Raw genomic sequence first — 18,342 nt, forward strand, 5'->3', positions numbered from 1 at the left:
ACCTCGCCACGCCCCGCCCGAGTGCCCCGCCCCGTCCCCGCCCCGCCCGAGCGCCCCGCCCCCCTCCCCGCCCAAGCGCCCCGCCCCGCCCGAGCGCCCTGCCCTGCTCCGCCCGGGCGCCCCGCTCCGCCCGAGCTCTCCGCCCCGCCCGGGCGCCCCGCCCCGCCGGGAGTTTCCGTGGTCGCCGAGCATCCACGCGGAGATGGCGGTGTCCAGGGGTGTTCGGGTGAGCGGCCGGGCGGGCGGTGGCGACGCGACGCGAGCGCTTGGAGGACACAGGGACCGGACCGGACCGGACCGGAGAGAGGCGAGGCAAGGCGAGGCGGGGCGGGCCGAGGCGAGGCGAGGCGGGCCGAGTCGAGGCGAGGCGAGGCGAGGCGGGGCGGGGCGGGCCGAGGCGAGGCGAGGCGAGGCGGGGCGGGGCGGGGCGAGGCGGGGCGAGGCGAGGCGAGGCGGGGCGGGCCGAGGCGAGGCGGGCCGAGGCGAGGCGAGGCGGGGCGGGCCGAGGCGAGGCGGGGCGGGGCGAGGCGGGGCGGGGCGGGGCGAGGCGGGGCGAGGCGAGTCGAGGCGAGGCGGGCCGAGGCGAGGCGGGCCGAGGCGAGGCGAGGCGGGGCGGGCCGAGGCGAGGCGGGGCGGGGCGAGGCGGGGCGGGGCGAGGCGGGGCGAGGCGAGTCGAGGCGAGGCGGGCCGAGGCGAGGCGGGCCGAGGCGAGGCGAGGCGGGGCGGGGCGGGCCGAGGCGAGGCGAGGCGGGGCGGGCCGAGGCGAGGCGGGGCGGGGCGAGGCGAGGCGGGGCGGGGCGGGGCGGGCCGAGGCGAGGCGAGGCGGGGCGGGCCGAGGCGGGGCGGGGCGGGGCGGGCCGAGGCGGGGCGGGGCGGGGCGAGGCGGGGCGGGCCGAGGCGAGGCGAGGCGGGCCGAGGCGAGGCGAGGCGGGGCGGGCCGAGGCGGGGCGGGCCGAGGCGAGGCGAGGCGAGGCGGGGCGGGCCGAGGCGAGGCGAGGCGGGGCGGGCCGAGGCGGGCCGAGGCGAGGCGAGGCGAGGCGGGGCGGGGCGGGGCGGGCCGAGGCGGGGCGGGGCGGGGCGGGCCGAGGCGAGGCGAGGCGGGGCGGGGCGGGGCGAGGCGGGGCGGGGCGGGGCGGGCCGAGGCGAGGCGGGGCGGGGCGGGGCGGGGCGGGGCGGGGCGGGGCGGGGCGGGGCGGGCCGAGGCGAGGCGGGGCGGGCCGAGGCGAGGCGGGGCGGGGCGGGGCGGGGCGGGGCGAGGCGGGGCGGGCCGAGGCGAGGCGGGGCGGGGCGGGGCGGGGCGGGGCGGGCCGAGGCGAGGCGGGGCGGGGCGGGCCGAGGCGGGCGGCAGGCGCTCCGGCGGCGGGGAAGGGTCACGGGCCGAGGGCGAGGGGCCGGAAGCTCCGGTGGCCTCGGGGCCGTGGAGCGCGGGGGGCTGCCGCGAGGCGAGCCCGGTTCGCGACGCCGTGACAGCCGGAAGGCTGAGGGGCTGACCCGGAGGGCAAAGCCGTGCAGGGCTGAAATCCGCTTGCTGTTTTGTTTTTCCTGTCTCTGTGTTATTATACGTGAAGTTACGGGCTTAATCTTCATGGTCTGAAGGGGTGCTGCAACCTGTTATTCTTCAGCGAAGTTGTTGCACAACCCCAAGGCTTTTCATGTGCCAAAAGCCGTCATGCAAAGTCTTTAGAAAAACCCTGTGTACATCGGGCACCTCCTGCTTTCCACTTAAACGGTGGAGACACCAGGGTTTATAGTTCAGGGTATTTTATACAATGCATTTCCTAGAACATACCTAACTGTACTACCTATGCTAATTTTTTAGAATATGTGTGATGTGCAGTAGCTGTTTTTCTAAAGTACTAATGTTCTGCTGTATTGAACAACCAATAACCTCCTAGGTTAAAGCTAGAAAGTAAAAATTACTCAAAACATGGGTAGTACCTTGTTTAGCGTTTACACAGGCCTTTTTCCGGTTTCTCTGTTTCCAGAGTCATTCACGAGTCTGAATTAGTTGGAGGGCCCTTTGTCAGAGCTTCCTGGCAGCGGTGTTATTTTGACCCAAAGTGATGCAGCTTGACCATGTGTCCAAAGCATCGCTGTGACAGAGTCAGTGAGGACTCCAGTCTCCATCTGAAGCCAGCTAGTGTTTTCTAGATCAAAAGTAATGCTTTAGGCATTGGAAGCTAACAGTTAGTTAATGCCTACCATAGAGTGTTGGTATTTCAGGTTCAGCCTCCTGACATATTACTCCAGCAACAAACTGCTCTTGACAGCTCTTCATTTTTGTCCTGAGTTATGTGAGGGAGAATAGAGATTAGCGACCTTATTGTTGTGCTGTCTTCTGTGATATGTAGCTTTTTGAACAAGTTCTGTAGTTCTTTTGGCATTAAGGTGATAAAGATTGCATCACTTCCATGTGTATCCTTGTCATACCCTTTTTCTGACAGCAGAGTATTCCAGTGTTAGTCTTGCCACTTTAACAATCATATTTCTGATAGTTACAGAGGTTATGCAACAGTGCAAAGAAATGCAATAGGAGTTGCATCTGAGAATCACTAGCGGTAGCTTCTCACTGAATCTAACTGTTGTTCTGAGTCAAGCAATAGAAAAGTTGACAGAGTAGACGGTCATCTAAATTCTTACATGTAGCAAATCATGATCCTTTGCCACTTGATCGCTCATGCAACTTCCAGGTATAAAACCCATCTGTCCAATTAATATTTCTATTTGTGGGGCGAGTGTTGAGTTTTTCCAGAGTAATCTTCAGAGTTGACCTTGCACAGTACTCTGGTACAATAAACACAATAGACATAAGTTCTCTAGTATAAATTTGACAGCTTCTTTCGTGTATGGTATCACTTTTAGCATTAGTTTGAATTCAGTACTTTTTATAGTGTTGGCAAAACTTTTTGGTGGCAAAGCTATGTATGAGTCTAACAAGGGCTGCTTCTGAAAAAAAAAAAAAATGCAATTTTCTGGCTTTATTTCAACCTTGCCTTTTTCCAGATAAAATAAGGTATAAAACATTCTGAAGGATTGACATCTTTCTTGATGTATGTTGGTATTATTTGTTTTATTTTTCTATATAAGAGTGGTAGCAGTAACACAGAACTTAGCAAGATACCATTTTGCAATGTTTGTGGCTTGTGGCCTACTGGCAAATGCAATCCTGAACAATTAATAAACTGATTTAACAGTTAAGTATTCAGATACGTCATTGCCTCCCCCTCTTCTATGCCTGGTAGTGGTCTTTCTGCGTTTCTTCACCTTTCAACTTCATAGATGTTTTTAGTATCCTCTGCAAATACTTTTTTCATGGTGTTGATAACTATTATCGCTGGTGTTCTTCATGTTTCTTGTGGTGTGACTTTGTAACCATCTCTGCATAAGTATTCTTATTTTTAAGAGCACAGTTATCTACCACAACTTTATTTGGAAGCTACTTGTTGCCTCCCCAGCTATCTAACTTTATGTAGTATCCTTGTCTTCTAGAGTTTCCTGTAAAATTTCTGTGGTATTTTTGCACTATTATGATTAATTCAGTTTGTTTTAATGTTAGGAAATAAGTGATTGGTCTGATGACACTTTTTTTTTTTTTTTGACATTTTCAAATAAGAAAATCAAGAATAAGCCTTTTCTTAGTGTTTAGGCTAATTTGTTTTCACACAGTATTGATTTGGGTCTTTCTAGAAACTTATCCAGTTAAATATTTTCCACTTTTTCCAAACATTTCAGACATTTATAGCTACTGAAGAATGAAAGAGAGTAAAACAACCTTCTAAAATCAAATTCAGACATGTTTTTGAACAGTATTAAGGCATTCTGAAAATAACTAACAATAATATTTCTGGGCACTAAACTTAAAAAAGCAAAGAAAGCACAATGAAAATTAATAAATCTGGGATAAGTATTAGGAAGAAAAATAAACTTGAGTTGGTCTGCTGAGTTCTATCCTGTTTAGTCATTACTGTTATTATACTCCAAGTGTCCATGGCAACAGCTTATTAAAAGAAACCAGACATGAGTATGAGACATTATCAAAATATTCTGATAGATATTGGTTAATAGGTAGGTTGGTTTTAAAGTATTGCTAAATCTGCATGTAGGTAAACATTGGATAGATGGAGTAATTCACTAGTGGGCAAGAAAATCAGGTTTGATGAGTGTGTGTATAAATTAAAGACATACATATGTCTATATGAACATAAATTTTAATTATGCTTAATTATTTTTAAATAATTAATTGTGCAATACTTAAAAGTGTATATGGCAGTTCACTCATGCAGGGTGTTGTTAAAGCCTAGGATTCCTGCTATAGCAGTCAGTTCATGTGAATGCTGATTGCCACAGGAATAAAACTGAAAGTACCCAAGAATTTTTTTATCATGGTAGTAATTGTATTATACCTGATGTGATATTGTTTCTAAAGAGGGATTCTACGCTTAAAGTTGTGCTGCAGTCAGGCTAGTAGCTTTAGGAGACCTGAGCTGTTAAGATCTTATACCTCATTTTTTTTTTTTCTCTTTAGCAAATGCTACAAATCATTGCAGGGCATGGATGGAAGTCGTATTCTAGTAAACCTGCTCAAAACTTACATACAGGCAAACCTGGAGCTGGCTTTAGCTTTGGTAGGTATTACAGTTTTTGAAATAAATATATCAATGAAGGGCAAATTACAGAAGTTAAAAAAAAAAATCCTGTATTGCAGTTCAACATTAATTTAAAATGAATGTGTTTAATCTAAATAGATTTCTGTTCTTTTAAAAAAAAAAGTTTGAAAACCAAAATTACTTTCTTCAGGCAAGTCAGGTATGTGTGTAGTGTTTACAAGATTTTCTTCTTTTTTTAACTTGTGTCTGTTATAAGCTTTTTTATTGCCAAAGTGTTTTAGCTTTGAATAATTATCTCACATTGCCATTTACAATGCTAAAGTAATTGAATAGCCAGGCATATCAGACATTGGCCTCCTCTTCTTTCATTTAATTAGCACAGCATTGTTCTTGTTTCTTTTGGTAATACATTTTATGTTACACAGTCCTCTCTACTCCATTCTCAATATTTTGTGGATAATTTCATCAGAAGTAAGTGCGTGCATTGTAGGTGTTGACAAGAGAACAATGGAAGTTTTCTCCCAGGTGGAAGAGGAAGCTGAGCTTTTTTACTTCCTGGAGAATCCAGGAAGTGGTGGTTTGAGTTGTCCTGGAAGAACACTCCTTTTCTCTCAAAGTCTGACAACTTGCAAAATTGAAGATAGTAGAGAATTTGTGACCTGGTTGGTTGGTTGGTTGGTTTTTGTTTATTTTTTGTTTTGTTTTTTTTTTGTTTTGTTTTGTTTTGTTTGTTTGTTTGTGTTTTTTAAATAGAACTTACTGATGAACAGAAAGAGTTTCAAGCTACTGCTCGTAAATTTGCTGTGGAGGAAATTATTCCTGTTGCTGCACAATATGACAAAACTGGAGAGGTAAGTCTACCATAATGATAAGGAAAAAATACACTTTTATGTTAACATGCATAAAATTTAAAATGTTGATTGTGATGAATCAGAAGATGATTTTCCCCTGTCTATTTCAGTATCCTCTTCCACTTATAAAACAGGCTTGGGAACTTGGTCTTATGAATTCACACATACCAGAAAGCTGTGGTAAGTAAACATTCTTTTTAATGTGTAAAATGAAACCAAGAAAAGGCATTAGATGAGATTTATATGTGTAATTATGTATTCTGTATAAAATAAACAGATGCATACTTGAATACTCTAAATTTATTCAGTAGGCAGGTTGACACATACAAGTATTACTAGGTGTGGATGTAATCAGCAGACAAATTAGACAGATTATGATTTAGTAATTTATGACCAGATTTTCCTGCTGTGATTACAACTGCCTAATGTTCCCCTAGTGCACTGTGTTAGCTGATTAGCCAGAGAAATTAGAAGGTCATATTTTGTTCTGGTCTCTGACACAGGCTGGAGCAATTTAAGAGTTTATTTCAAAAGGGCAGTTTTTCAATTTAGATTAGGTGCAGTACAGCAGTGCTTTGGCAGTGTTTAGGTGTAAAACATGTGGGCTTTTAAAATTTGGAGTTTGGGTTTTTTTTGCATTTATATTACCTGAAAAATGAGGTGGGGCAGTGTCCGTAGCAGACCCTTTTTTTGGAAGACTATTAAGAGAGTATATCTTGTATCAAAAATTTTAGAAACAAAGTTAAGGAACAAAGAGACAAAAGGAGCAATTGTGAGGACTAGATTTATTCAGCCACAAATTATAGAGAAATTAAGGGGTGAAATAGCGAGACTACTGCAATGTACAATCACTTGATTATTAAATGAAAAACTACAAATGGCAAATTGGACACCATTGCTTTAAAAGATCTGCAAGGGAGATCTAGGAAAACACATACTAGTAAGCCTGATACAGCATGTAAATTAAGAGCAAGTAAAATGAAGTGCAGAAATAGTAGACACAGATAAACATGATATGCTAGAGAAGGGGTTTTGTGAAAGGAAGTCATGCCTCATAAAATTAGTGGAGTCCTTTGAAGTAGCTAATAAATGTGCGAACAAGGGATGCCTGGTTGATACAGAATGCGTGAGCATCCAGAATGAGTTTTAAAAATAATCAGGTTTCATAGTGTAAAAATTAGCATCACAGCCTTGCTGGGTCTTGTGCTATTTAAATATATATAAATAAACTGGAAAAGGGGGTCAATACTGATGTGAGAGAGTTTACTAGTAATTACTAAGTTATTCAGTGTAGAAAAGATGAGGCTGGTACAAAGAGCTGAAGGAGAGGGTCATGAAACTGAGTGACAAAATGGCAAATGCAGTTCAAAAAAAGAAGTGATGCACATGTAAAGGGAAAGAAGCAATACAAACTTCACAGAGAAATGGTATATTCTGAACTAGTTACTGCCTCAAAAAAAAGATGGTCTTTGGTTTATAATATATAGTTCTGTGACTATTAGCATAATGCTCAGAAGTGGTCAAAATCATAAAATTTAAGGTCAAAAGAAACCTTTACAGAATGAAGAAAAAACCAGAAGGCATAATTATGGTGCTGCCTGAGTCTAAATTGCGCTTGCTTCTTTAATTCATTATGTAGTCAGATCCTTCCATCTCAAAAGAGTATTGTGGAAATGGAAAAGCTTCCTAAAAGGATGAAATAGATTGTAAAAAATGTATCTTCTGTGTGAGAAATGACAAAAATGTCAGTGTCACGGAGAGTGTTAAAAGGTACTGATAGTTCACTGTCCCTTTCAATATAACTAGAAGGCATCAAATTAAGTCAGCAGATAGCAGGTTCAAAATAAATGAAAGGAGATGGTTCAACATGCAGTGTGTAACTAATTTGTGAAACTTGTTGTCCCTAGGTGATATCGATGCTAAAATTTTACATAGATTCAAAAAGAGATTGGGCAAATTCACATTAGAAATATCTGTCTGTTGTGGTTTGATCCTGGTCGGCAGCCAAACACCACGCAGCCACTCTCTCCCGCTTCTCTTCCGGCAATGAGAAGGGACAGATGAGCCAGGCTTGGGGTTTAAGATAGGACTGGGATGGGGAAAATCACCCTTTATGGGCACAAGCAAAAGGCAGACTCGTTAGGGGAAGAAAAAAAGAACACACATTTATTACAGACACTAACAACACATAACAGAGTAGGTCAGTGAGAAGCATTGCCACATCTTGAGAACACCTTCCCCCCACCCCTCCCTTCTTCCCGGGCTCAGCTCTGCTCCCGATATCTCTGCCTCCTCCCCCAGTGGCGCAGGGGCAGGGAATGGGGGGTGCAGTCAGCACTGACACTTCCTTCATCTTCGGTGAGGGGAGTTTCCGGAACTTGTTCCTCCTGCTCCATCGTGGTCCCCCTCTCACAGCAGACAGTCCTCCACAAACTTTCTCTGACATGAGTCCCTCCCACGGGCTGCAGCGTTCCCCACACTGCTCCATCGTAGGTCACTAACTTTCTCCAACTGGAGTGCCTCCCACGGCTGCAGCCCTTCCCGAGTTGCTCTGGCGTGGGATATCCCTGCATGCTGCAATCCTCCCAGCGCTGAATTACAGCAGTGGGGCTACCTTTTCCCACGAGACCCCGGCCTTCTTTGGGCACAGCACCTTGATCATCCAGGCAAAAAGCACAGGCCATAAATCAATGTCTGCTCCACCGTAGATCTCCACGGGTGGAGGGGGGGGGTCGCCCTGCCATCTCACCACAGGATACAGGGGGGTCTCTGCACCTCCCCCCTCCTTTCTTCCTCCGTTCCTCCACTGACCTTGGTGTTCACGCAGCTGCAGCAACTCCTCCTCACCAGTGCCACTGCCCGTCACCATGTCCCTTCTTAAATACGTTATCGCAGAGGCGCAGCCGATTGGCTCAGTTTTCCAAACAGAAGTGGAGCTGACGTGGAGCTGGGGGAGCTTCGAGAAGCTTCTCACAGGGGGCCGCCCCGATAGCCCCCTCCCCTGCCACCAAAAAAACTCCACCACTCACTCAACCCAGGACACAGTCAAAGGTTAGCATAACAAAGATATCAAAGAGAGGTATCTCTTTGGCTGAGGAAGTCACCTGAAGGCTCCGGAAAATATTATTGAGGAAGTATAGTTGTATTGTTGTATTTGTATGTACTTCCCAAAGTGTTGGCTTCTGTTAGAAACAGATTACTGACTTGGTTGTCTGACTAGTATGGACACTTTTTTTTTCCCCCCCCTAAGTCCTGTGATAGGTTAGGAGCCCTTTCTCTACTTCCTAAGAACTCTTAATTCTGAAATGTAAAGTAGTAAAAAAATTAGTGGTACATTCTTGTCACTTTGTGCAACTTGTCTCACATTAATCACACAATAACCCTGGAACTGTGATGTAATTTTCAAATCACCTGTTACTCATGTGACAAAAGTCTATTTAAAAAGCTTGCATGAGAATGTCTAATCAAACATGGTACACAATCAAATATACATAGGGGATTATGTTTTTGTTAATTAATTTGTGAAATCACTAGTACGTTACAATTGAAACCCATTTTAGTGAGTGAAATATTTCAACTGTAGGTGGTCTTGGCCTTGGTAGTTTTGAAGCATGCCTTATTACAGAAGAGTTAGCTTATGGATGCACAGGGGTTCAAACTGCCATCGGAGCAAATTCCCTTGGGGTAAGTTCTGACTTTTCATACATCCCTTAAACTAGAATCTGTGCACTTTAAATGGTCTAAATATTTTCTTTCAGCAAATGCCAGTAATCATTGCAGGAAACGAGCATCAGCAGAAAAAGTACTTAGGAAGAATGACAGAGGAACCAATGATGTGTGTAAGTTTAACTGCTACACTGTAGAATGTTCATAAACCATATTAATAGTAACACTCCTTTTTATATTTCTTTCATTTTTTCTCTTTTTTTTCATTTTTTCTCTTATTTATATTTTTTCTCTTTCTTTTTTTTTTTTTTTTTTTTCCCAGAAAGCACTGACATGTACTCACAACTTAGCCTGTTTTGGTTTGTAAATAAACAGTGGCATTTACTGAAAGTCAGGGAATAGCTAATGAGATACATTTGATAAGCAAAGACAAGATAATACTTGGAAAATCATCCCCATCCTAAGCCACTTGGCAAATATTAATACCTTTTATTTCCCTTTCAAGAAGAGGTGTAGGCGTTTAAGAAAAATAGGAGGTTTGTGTAAGGAAAAACGCAACTGGGATAGGAATTAATCTCTATTTGTGACGTTAAATATTATATAAGCAGTACTTGTTACACAGAAAGAAGTAAAGATTCATGTGCAATGCATTAAAATCTGAACAACTAAGCCCCATAAAATGAAAGACACGGTAAACATAAAATGTTACTCAGTGCTCTTATTTTCAGATTTTAAAGACACTCATGTTTCACATCAGAGTTTGTGAAGCCTGAGGAAGTAATGATTAAGGGTTACAGAACAGTTCTGTTTGATTAAAAGACTATTTTATGTTCTATAATGGATATATCAAGAAAATTAACCCATATATATTTGGATTCTTGCTCAGACAGCTGGTGTAGGCGTTTTGGGGCTGAGTGGTTTTGGTTTTTTTTAATTTATTTAATGTTTTGGGGTTTTACCATCCAGTTCACTTAAACGTTTTACCGATCAGTTTGATTCACATAGCCTGCAATAATTTGTGGTTGCCTAAAAATAGAATTTTTATTCCTCAAGATTTTGCATTTAATTTCTTTTAGGTTTACTGTGTAACAGAGCCTGGAGCAGGCTCTGATGTGGCTGGTATAAAAACAAAGGCTGAGAAGAAAGGAGACGAATATGTTATTAATGGTCAGAAGATGTGGACCACAAATGGTGGGAAAGCAAACTGGTGTGTTAGAAAGTATAACATGAGTTAACAGTTGTTGGTTTCAAATTCAGCAGTGTCCCTCCTCCCTGCTCCAAGTTAAATTCATTAAAGATCTGTTATAAATCTGAATGTTCACTGTTCTTCCACACACTGCACTTAAATCTCTGACCAGTTTATCAGGATAGGATATAAGAATGCACCCAGTGCTGTGCAATGCCTAAAAAAGGAAAATGAGCTATGACATGATAACTTCTCACGCAAGACCTCTCGAACCTTGCTGCTATCAAACAAAATTAATTCTGCTTTTCTTCAGGGCAGAACAGCAACAGTATGCCATGACTTGCAAAGTACTCAGGATGCTCATGTTAGTAGCGACCTTGCTTTGTAGCTGTAGTGATTGAGATCAGTTGCTTCTGATTCCACTAGAAACACCTCTTGGTGCAACACACAAATTCTTCTTAATTCAAGTGGAAAAAATGTATGCATTTATCTAAAAGCTGAATGTTTTAGTTGATTTCCTTGTTCAAGTCAGATCCATCAAAAACAATATACCAGATACCTTTGACATTACCAAACACTGTGATTTACAACTGTTTCATTTCTAAGAGAAATACTTATTTGCAACTTAGAAGAATAAAATTAACATCTTTGATAACATAACTTTTTGCATGCAAGAATGTATTTCCTAAGCATTGTTTTTTTATGTACATGGTATGAATAGGCTTCTTTTGTACTGTTCATGAAGCTGATAATTTCATAAAGACTTAAAGTACATGGAAAAGGTGGAGAATCTTTGCATGTTGATCTGAAGTAATTTTATTAAATTTTATGAAATCCTGAATCTTTGAAAATTCTCTTTCCCTCTCAGTTTATTTTTTGGAAGGGCAAGAATAAAGGGTTGTTAACTTACAGATAGATTCTATTATATGGTAGAAATGCACATAAAAACATTTAAAATGTTAGCTAAGAAAGTATCTGGTTGTTAATTTTGAGGATTAACTGCATCCCTCTTGTTTTACACTAGGTATTTTTTGCTAGCTCGTACCAATCCAGATCCTAAAGCTCCTGGAAGCAAAGCCTTTACTGGATTCATCGTGGAAGCAGAGAGCCCTGGAATCCAAATCGGAAGAAAGGTGAAGACTGTATCTTATTTTTCAGGCTAGAAATTACTGTTCAATTCTAAACCAATAATTCAACAAATTACTATTAAAGGAGAAAGACTGTTATGCCACTGAACGTCTTCATATGCTCGTGTACAATGATCTTTTCATTTTCACAACATACAGAAACTATTCACAAGAAGTACTTAATTATAATACTATTAATTCAGATAAGGAATTATTCAGAATGGGCAAAAGTAAGATGACTTTGAACGGCTGCAAAAGAATCTTTGAGAACTATTTTATTGACAAGTGTCAATAAATGAGAAATAGTATGCCTTGGAAGGATAAGGAGCAAATTGGACAACTTTAACCACAAATACATGCAGAGTGAGCTTTAGCTACTGCTGGCTGACGGCAAGGCCTTGGAGACACTGGTGCTACTTCTCTCTTTAAAGATAATAATAATAAATACTGTTATTTGTAGTAGGCAAAACTGGATGTTGAACATTTGGAAATGAATCTCAAAATTTGAAAAGCTCATTTATTTATATATTTACTTGTAGTACACCTGTACTGCCTGCATATCAGATTCTTTACTTTTTCCACTCCTATCTCAAAGGATATAGTTGAACTAGAGAAACACAGGAAGACTGATTACAGCTACAGAACTGATTTCACGTAAGGAGAAAGTAAACTGCCCAGTTTAGACAAATTAAGGGCCTGCTGGTCTGCAGGTACAAAACTAGTATTTGTCACATATATGGTAATTTTTAGATTAAGTGTTTTGAGGAGAAAAGTGTACTTTCCGCTTTGTGTAAACTGAAGAATGAAAATGTGTTGTACCTTTGAATAATCCAACTTAGTTGCACCTCTGTAAATTTCTCATTTCAGGAAATGAATATGGGTCAACGTTGCTCAGATACGAGAGGTATTGTCTTTGAAGATGTGAGAATCCCAAAAGAAAATGTATTAATAGCTGGGGGAGCTGGTTTTAAAATTGCAATGGGAGCTTTTGATAAGACCAGACCACCCGTAAGGATCAGAAATAAAATTCATAAAATATAGCAGGAATTTCTGATTTTTGATTCTGTGCTGTATTCAATTCAGGTAGCGGCTGGTGCTGTTGGATTAGCAAAAAGAGCACTTGATGAAGCTACTAGATATGCCTTGGAGAGAAAAAGCTTTGGGAAAGCAATTGTTGAAGTAAGTGGTGGGGCAGGGGGGGAGAAAGAGAGAGACTATAAAAGCTATGCTTTCACAACAGATGTACTGCTACAATTTTTCAAGGTTATTCCTTGATTTTTTTAGTTCCTTAATTTTTATACTGTATCTCCCATCTTTGGGTTTCCAAGTATATAGGTTGGTATGATTTCAGTAAACTTAGCTATGTGGTAACTTCAGGAATTTTTCTATAGTTTATCAATGATAATAGTAAAAGAAGAATGGAAACTCTGCCCAAAAACCTGAAACCCCTGTACTGTTATGACATACTTAAATTCTTCAGAGCTAATAAACAGGTATTTTCAGGAAAGCAAAAACCTCTGAGGTATGTGAAATGAGACTCACAGTAATAACACTAATAGAATATATTGTTATCACACCGCTTACCAGTTTTAAAGAGGTATGAATAAACAGCAAGGTAAATACCAATCTCATAAATAGTAAAGAAGAAGATAATAATTCTGTATTTAATCCCTATGACTAAATGGATTTGAGAATTAAAAACTTAAAAGTCTAATTCAACATACAAGAGCCTGATCCAGATTCTGTAGAACTCTAGTACAGTTTACTGAGTTTGTTGAAGAGAACACTGTATTAAGAATACTATATTTTTCTTAGATGTCATAGAATTTTAAGCCAGCGATGTTAACCTAGTTTGTTTCATCATTCATAGCACCAAGCGGCGTCTCCTGCTTGCTGAAATGGCAATGAAAGTGGAACTTGCTAGGATGGCTTACCAGAGAGCTGCATGGGAAGTTGATGCTGGTTGCAGAAATACCTACTATGCTTCCATTGCAAAGGCATTTGCTGGTGACATTTCAAACCAAGTTGCTACAGATGCAGTACAGATTTTTGGAGGAAATGGATTTAATACTGAATATCCTGTAGAAAAACTAATGAGAGACGCTAAAATCTACCAGGTAAGTAAAAGAGGTAATGCGATCTTTACAGTAATGGATAAATTTTATATAAAAGACACTAATGGCTACTTATTTCAAATCATGATGTAAACATGTAGAAAAAGAAAGTTTTTAGAATCAAAGCAATAATCCTTCAATTTAAAGAAAGGGTCGTTCAAATCAGGCAACTTCTTGCATACCAGTGTCATTGTACTGGACCAACAATTCAACCTATGTAAGAGAAATAAATATTTTTTCTTTTTTTATTTTTTTTTTTAATTCTGGAATTCTTGAACTCTTAATTTTGAAGCTTTTGAGCTCCTAGGAAAAAACACCGAAGAAAAAAATGATCAAAATACCAATGTTTGCTTTGGTATTCTATAACTAGAGATGGCTTATATATAATGCTGTTCTTGGAAACCTTCAGTGGTGGAAATCCTCTGACCTTCCACATGTATTATGGACTGGCGCCTATCTATAGTTTAGCTTTCCTTTCAACCTGAACACTAAAGCAGCTTTTTCTTTATAAGTTCTGGGTTTTTTTTTGTTTGGAGTTTTTGTTGTTGTTTTATGTTTTGTTTGTTTTGGTTTTTTTTTGTTTTTCCTTGCTGTTCCCACAGTCTTCATCATTTGTCGCTGTGCTCTAAACCTTTTCTTTGAAACTTTGGTATCATAAGCTGGGTAGAATACTTTGGTTGAGGTATCACCAGTATTATCATAGAACAATTATCTTGCATATGTTGTATTAACAGAAGTGTGACACCATCTGGAGTGATTAGCCTTTTTTTTTTTTTTTAAGAACAAAACCCACTGATATTTACTTGTGTTTAGCCCATAGCCACCTGTAATCTCCAGGATTTTTTCTGCAGTGTTACTGCCAAGAAATTATTCCATGCCATGTTGTAATTCTTATATTACCATATACTATGCTACAGTTCTTTATTCAGCAAGAGTATTTTGTGTTCAGCAAAACCAGTAATCTTTATTGACATGATATTATATGACATTAATAGTGACTAGAAAAAACATATCAAAATACATGATATCAAGAAATGCATGAATACCACGACCTATACTGTTATTTAGCTATAGCAGCTGTCATTCTTAACATTCTAGGTAGTTAATATTTCTCTTACAGCAAACTTTAAATGAAAACTATTATTCTCACTAGCCAAGAAATTATTTTTCTCTATAAGGAAAGACAACTGCTATTTTGGAATCTAAAGGTTCTTAGAACTAACTGCACTCCTGTGAGTGAGGAAATTAATGATTAATTGAACTTTATTATAATTGGGCTTTTTTCCTGTCAGGTTACATGCTTTTCTAGAGAAAGATGGTATGAGGGCTAGAACTTTATTTGAAAGCTGAGATTGATTTTACAGGATCCCAGTTATGTAGATTTTCCATTACACTGATCCATCACAAATGCATTGCTAAGTAGACTTTTTTTAGTTGTTCAGATTAGTCAGATTTAGTATTAAATTTTTGGTGGCTTTCCATTCCAATTAATCCCCAAAAGAATTCAGGAAAGGCTTTTGTCTTTAAGTTTGGTTTGTCCGTGTCTCTTGATTATACCTTACACTTCACTGTGCTTTACAGTATTGCTACCCAAATCCAGATGGTTTATGCATTTGGCCATAAGTTTCATGTACAAAAACTTGGTTTTCCAATTTTTCTTCCATATATTTGATCTTTTTCATTATTACGCAATTCTAATACTCTGCTTACTGGTCACATTTTTACATATCCTCACTCTGGTCTAGGTTAGCCTAGCTACAAATCTAGGCTACTCTGGTAGAAACTCTAACTTAAGTTTCCTTTCTCAGATTTGGAAAACTTCCCTTCTTTAATTGTTAATGATTCTTCAAACTATTTCCATCGACTTATAAACCAAAACCTTTCTTGTAATTATTTAAGTAGATTGTGAGTTTTGCTGTCTTTACACTTGAGTTCCATGGCTGTCTTCATCAGCCAGTAATTTAGTGCGGTAGGAGCAGGTTAGTAGATTGCAGGAATAGTGGCTGAGGCTCTGATGACTACACTATAAGCAGTTTGGGCAGGCTGAGTTCACAGCAAGACTGTTTGGTCCCTTGGACTCTGTGTCTCCAATATGCATGTAATTTTAAGGGTCCAGTTGTAGGCTTGGACCATTATGTCTTCATTAGGGATTGGTGGGTATTTGGTATGTAGAGAAAACAGAGCTTCCATTTCAGCTTGCTCCAAAAGGCACCTAGTATTCACAAAACACAATCTGCTCTACGAACTGGATCAACGTGGGGTAAGCTGCAGCAGTCAGAGAATTCACTTGGGGAATGAACAATTTCTTCTGAGCCAAAAATCTAATGTCAACACACGTTATAGTATTTTTATTTTCAGAAAGCTTTGTAAGGTTCTTGGGAAGATTATTCCTGTAAGTGAGTGAGAGAGTGAATTTGCATGAATTTGAGCAATTTGCCAAACTAAGTTCTGGCAGAACTGGGAGCTGAAACACTTAAACCCCTAAACTATGTTGCCTCAGGCCTCACATTACATTGCAGTATACCTGGAGCATATGGCCTCCTTCAGCATTAGAGCTTTATATATGCTTTGTTGTCTATCTTTGACTTTGCTGCCGACAAACAAATAGAACGGAAGGATAATGAAGACTGTTTCTAGAAGAAAATGCAATATACGACTGCATGAGCTGGCACAGGCAGGACACAGGAACAACCACAAAACCACAGATGAAATGCAAATAGTAAATTTATTCTCGTTACCTTACGATCCGGGGGATCCCCACAGCAAATCCTGGGCAGAGGCACGCAAGCGGGGACACAGGTACCACAGAGCTCAGTCCTTGCTAGCCGGAAAGAGGAGAAGAAAGAGCAGGATCTTGAACCTGCTGCTTTTGCATTTATATATCAGGGATTTTCACAGGCATACTTTTCCACTGTGATTTGATTTTTCCCACAGCAGGGCAGGAATCTCAAGGATGTTCGATAGGCTGCCTGTGAGTCTCTCACAGGCCTGTGTTATCTAAGTGCAGACATTCTACCTGTCAAGCACACAAAGCTGAACAACAATTTGTATGATAGATGTGTTTTTCAACGCCCCAGCTGCAAGTCAGTTGAGCGTGTTTACAGTCCCCCTCACCGATCTTCCCTTGTATTCCCACAATGATTAAAAAAACAAAACACCAAACAAAACTGTATGGCAGAGAGTACTAGTTAAGAAGAAGCAATGGAAATAAATAGATCAAAGACAACATTTGGTATGACCTCAGAAGGCTAGTCAAAGAAGATGTAACACTTTCAGCACGAGTCACCTCCTCCCTTCCACCTATTGCTTTAAATCCTACTTTGTAAAACCTAAATTATGTATTTTCTTCCTCACATAAGAAATTTTCCTCATCTTTCTTCACCCACCATGTCTGTTTATTTTCATGAGAACCTTACTGAGTTTAGATAAGAGCACCTGAGAGAACAAGACTGTCTCTCAGTATCTTGCATGTGATTTATTCAATTTATCCCACTGTAGTTACTCTGTCACACTGGAATTTTCTGTTTTCTATGTCTTTCTGCACATCTTAATCCACACTGGATTAGTGCCGTGGAGGTTTAAAAGCGTAGCTCTGTTAAAACCTTTTAAAAAATCATCAGGTAACACTACTGCAATTCATCTTTTCAGATTTATGAAGGAACTGCTCAGATTCAAAGGATGATCATAGCTCGTGAACATGTTGGCAAATTTAAGGCTTAAAGAAACATCTGCAGTGTGGCTGGCGCTGCTGTAGTGTTCTGTGTTCTCACAGAAAAGGATTTTAGTGCATTTCTCAATAGAATAAAAAGGCATGGTAAAAAAAAAAAAAAAAAAAAAGACAAAAAAAACCCTTTTCCTTCAAAATCTTTTCATTCTGTACATGATTAACCACTACTGTTCTCCCTGTCCAGTCCCTCACTTCATTTCTAACAAAGCTGGTGTTTTCTAAACATTCTGAATGCTAAAGTGGTTGATTGTTCAATTACAAAATGGGCAATAAATGAGAACATCACTACGCAGTGTTTCCTCCCTATAAAATTAGATGATCTGGATGCTACTTCTGACAATCATTGCTGCATTCTAATAATTTTTTTTAAGACAACTGTGGTTGCTTTTTCTTCATTTTGCTTGTCACTTAAATTGTATTTTGGATAAGTTGTCCAGTGTCTGAAATACATTAATAGCTGTACTTCAGTTCCTACTATGGTCCTGCCCACAGCAGTTGAATAGCCTTTCCAGTTCGGCAGTACAAAGTCCTGCATTGCTAGTGTCTGCATGCATGTCTGTTCTGAGGATTTAGATACTATCCAGTAGTAACAGTATCGGTTTGAGAGATTGTGTCCTTTTGCACTGTTACACTCACTTAAGCAAATAAACATTCGATGGTTCACTTCAAGTGAAACTGTGTAGCTTTTCCTTAAGAATGACTTACAAGATCGTGTTTATTTCAAATCCAGTATATTTAAACCTGTTACACCTTTCCCTCAGTGTATATGCTTAACTATGTTTGTAGCAAGAACAGCTGAGAAGAAGGCATTGTTGAGAGATTTATTTTTTTTAACCTTGGCTAGACCCTTCTTGCCAGTGCTGGCAGAATGGACACTCCCTCAACTTCCTGAACAAATTGCACTGGTAAGGCTGCACCTGCAGTACTGTGTCCAGTTTTAGGCTCCCCAGTACAGGAAAGATACAGATGTAACTGGAGGGATTCCAGCACAGGGCAACAAGATGGTTAAGGGATTGGAGCATCTGTTATGTGAGGAGAGGCTAAAACTTTAATCTGGACAAGAG

At 41.0% G+C, this 18,342-nt stretch overlaps 1 protein-coding gene across 1 annotated transcript; it reads left to right on the top strand.

Moving 5' to 3' along the window:
- The first annotated feature begins 114 nt into the window (after positions 1-114).
- ACADM (acyl-CoA dehydrogenase medium chain) lies at positions 115-17,953 on the top strand. The gene is given in 13 exon segments (XM_032987649.2): positions 115-226; positions 4,526-4,625; positions 5,361-5,458; positions 5,569-5,638; positions 9,042-9,142; positions 9,217-9,297; positions 10,201-10,331; positions 11,335-11,443; positions 12,305-12,445; positions 12,521-12,616; positions 13,308-13,321; positions 13,323-13,554; positions 17,200-17,953. Coding segments are annotated over 13 exon segments (1,269 nt in total). The 5' UTR covers positions 115-202; the 3' UTR covers positions 17,272-17,953.
- The last annotated feature ends 389 nt before the right edge of the window (positions 17,954-18,342 follow it).

This window comes from Tyto alba, unplaced genomic scaffold (genome assembly GCF_018691265.1).
Source record: "Tyto alba isolate M040663 unplaced genomic scaffold, T.alba_DEE_v4.0 Super-Scaffold_1000006, whole genome shotgun sequence".
In the NCBI taxonomy this organism is placed as follows: Eukaryota; Metazoa; Chordata; class Aves; order Strigiformes; family Tytonidae; genus Tyto; species Tyto alba.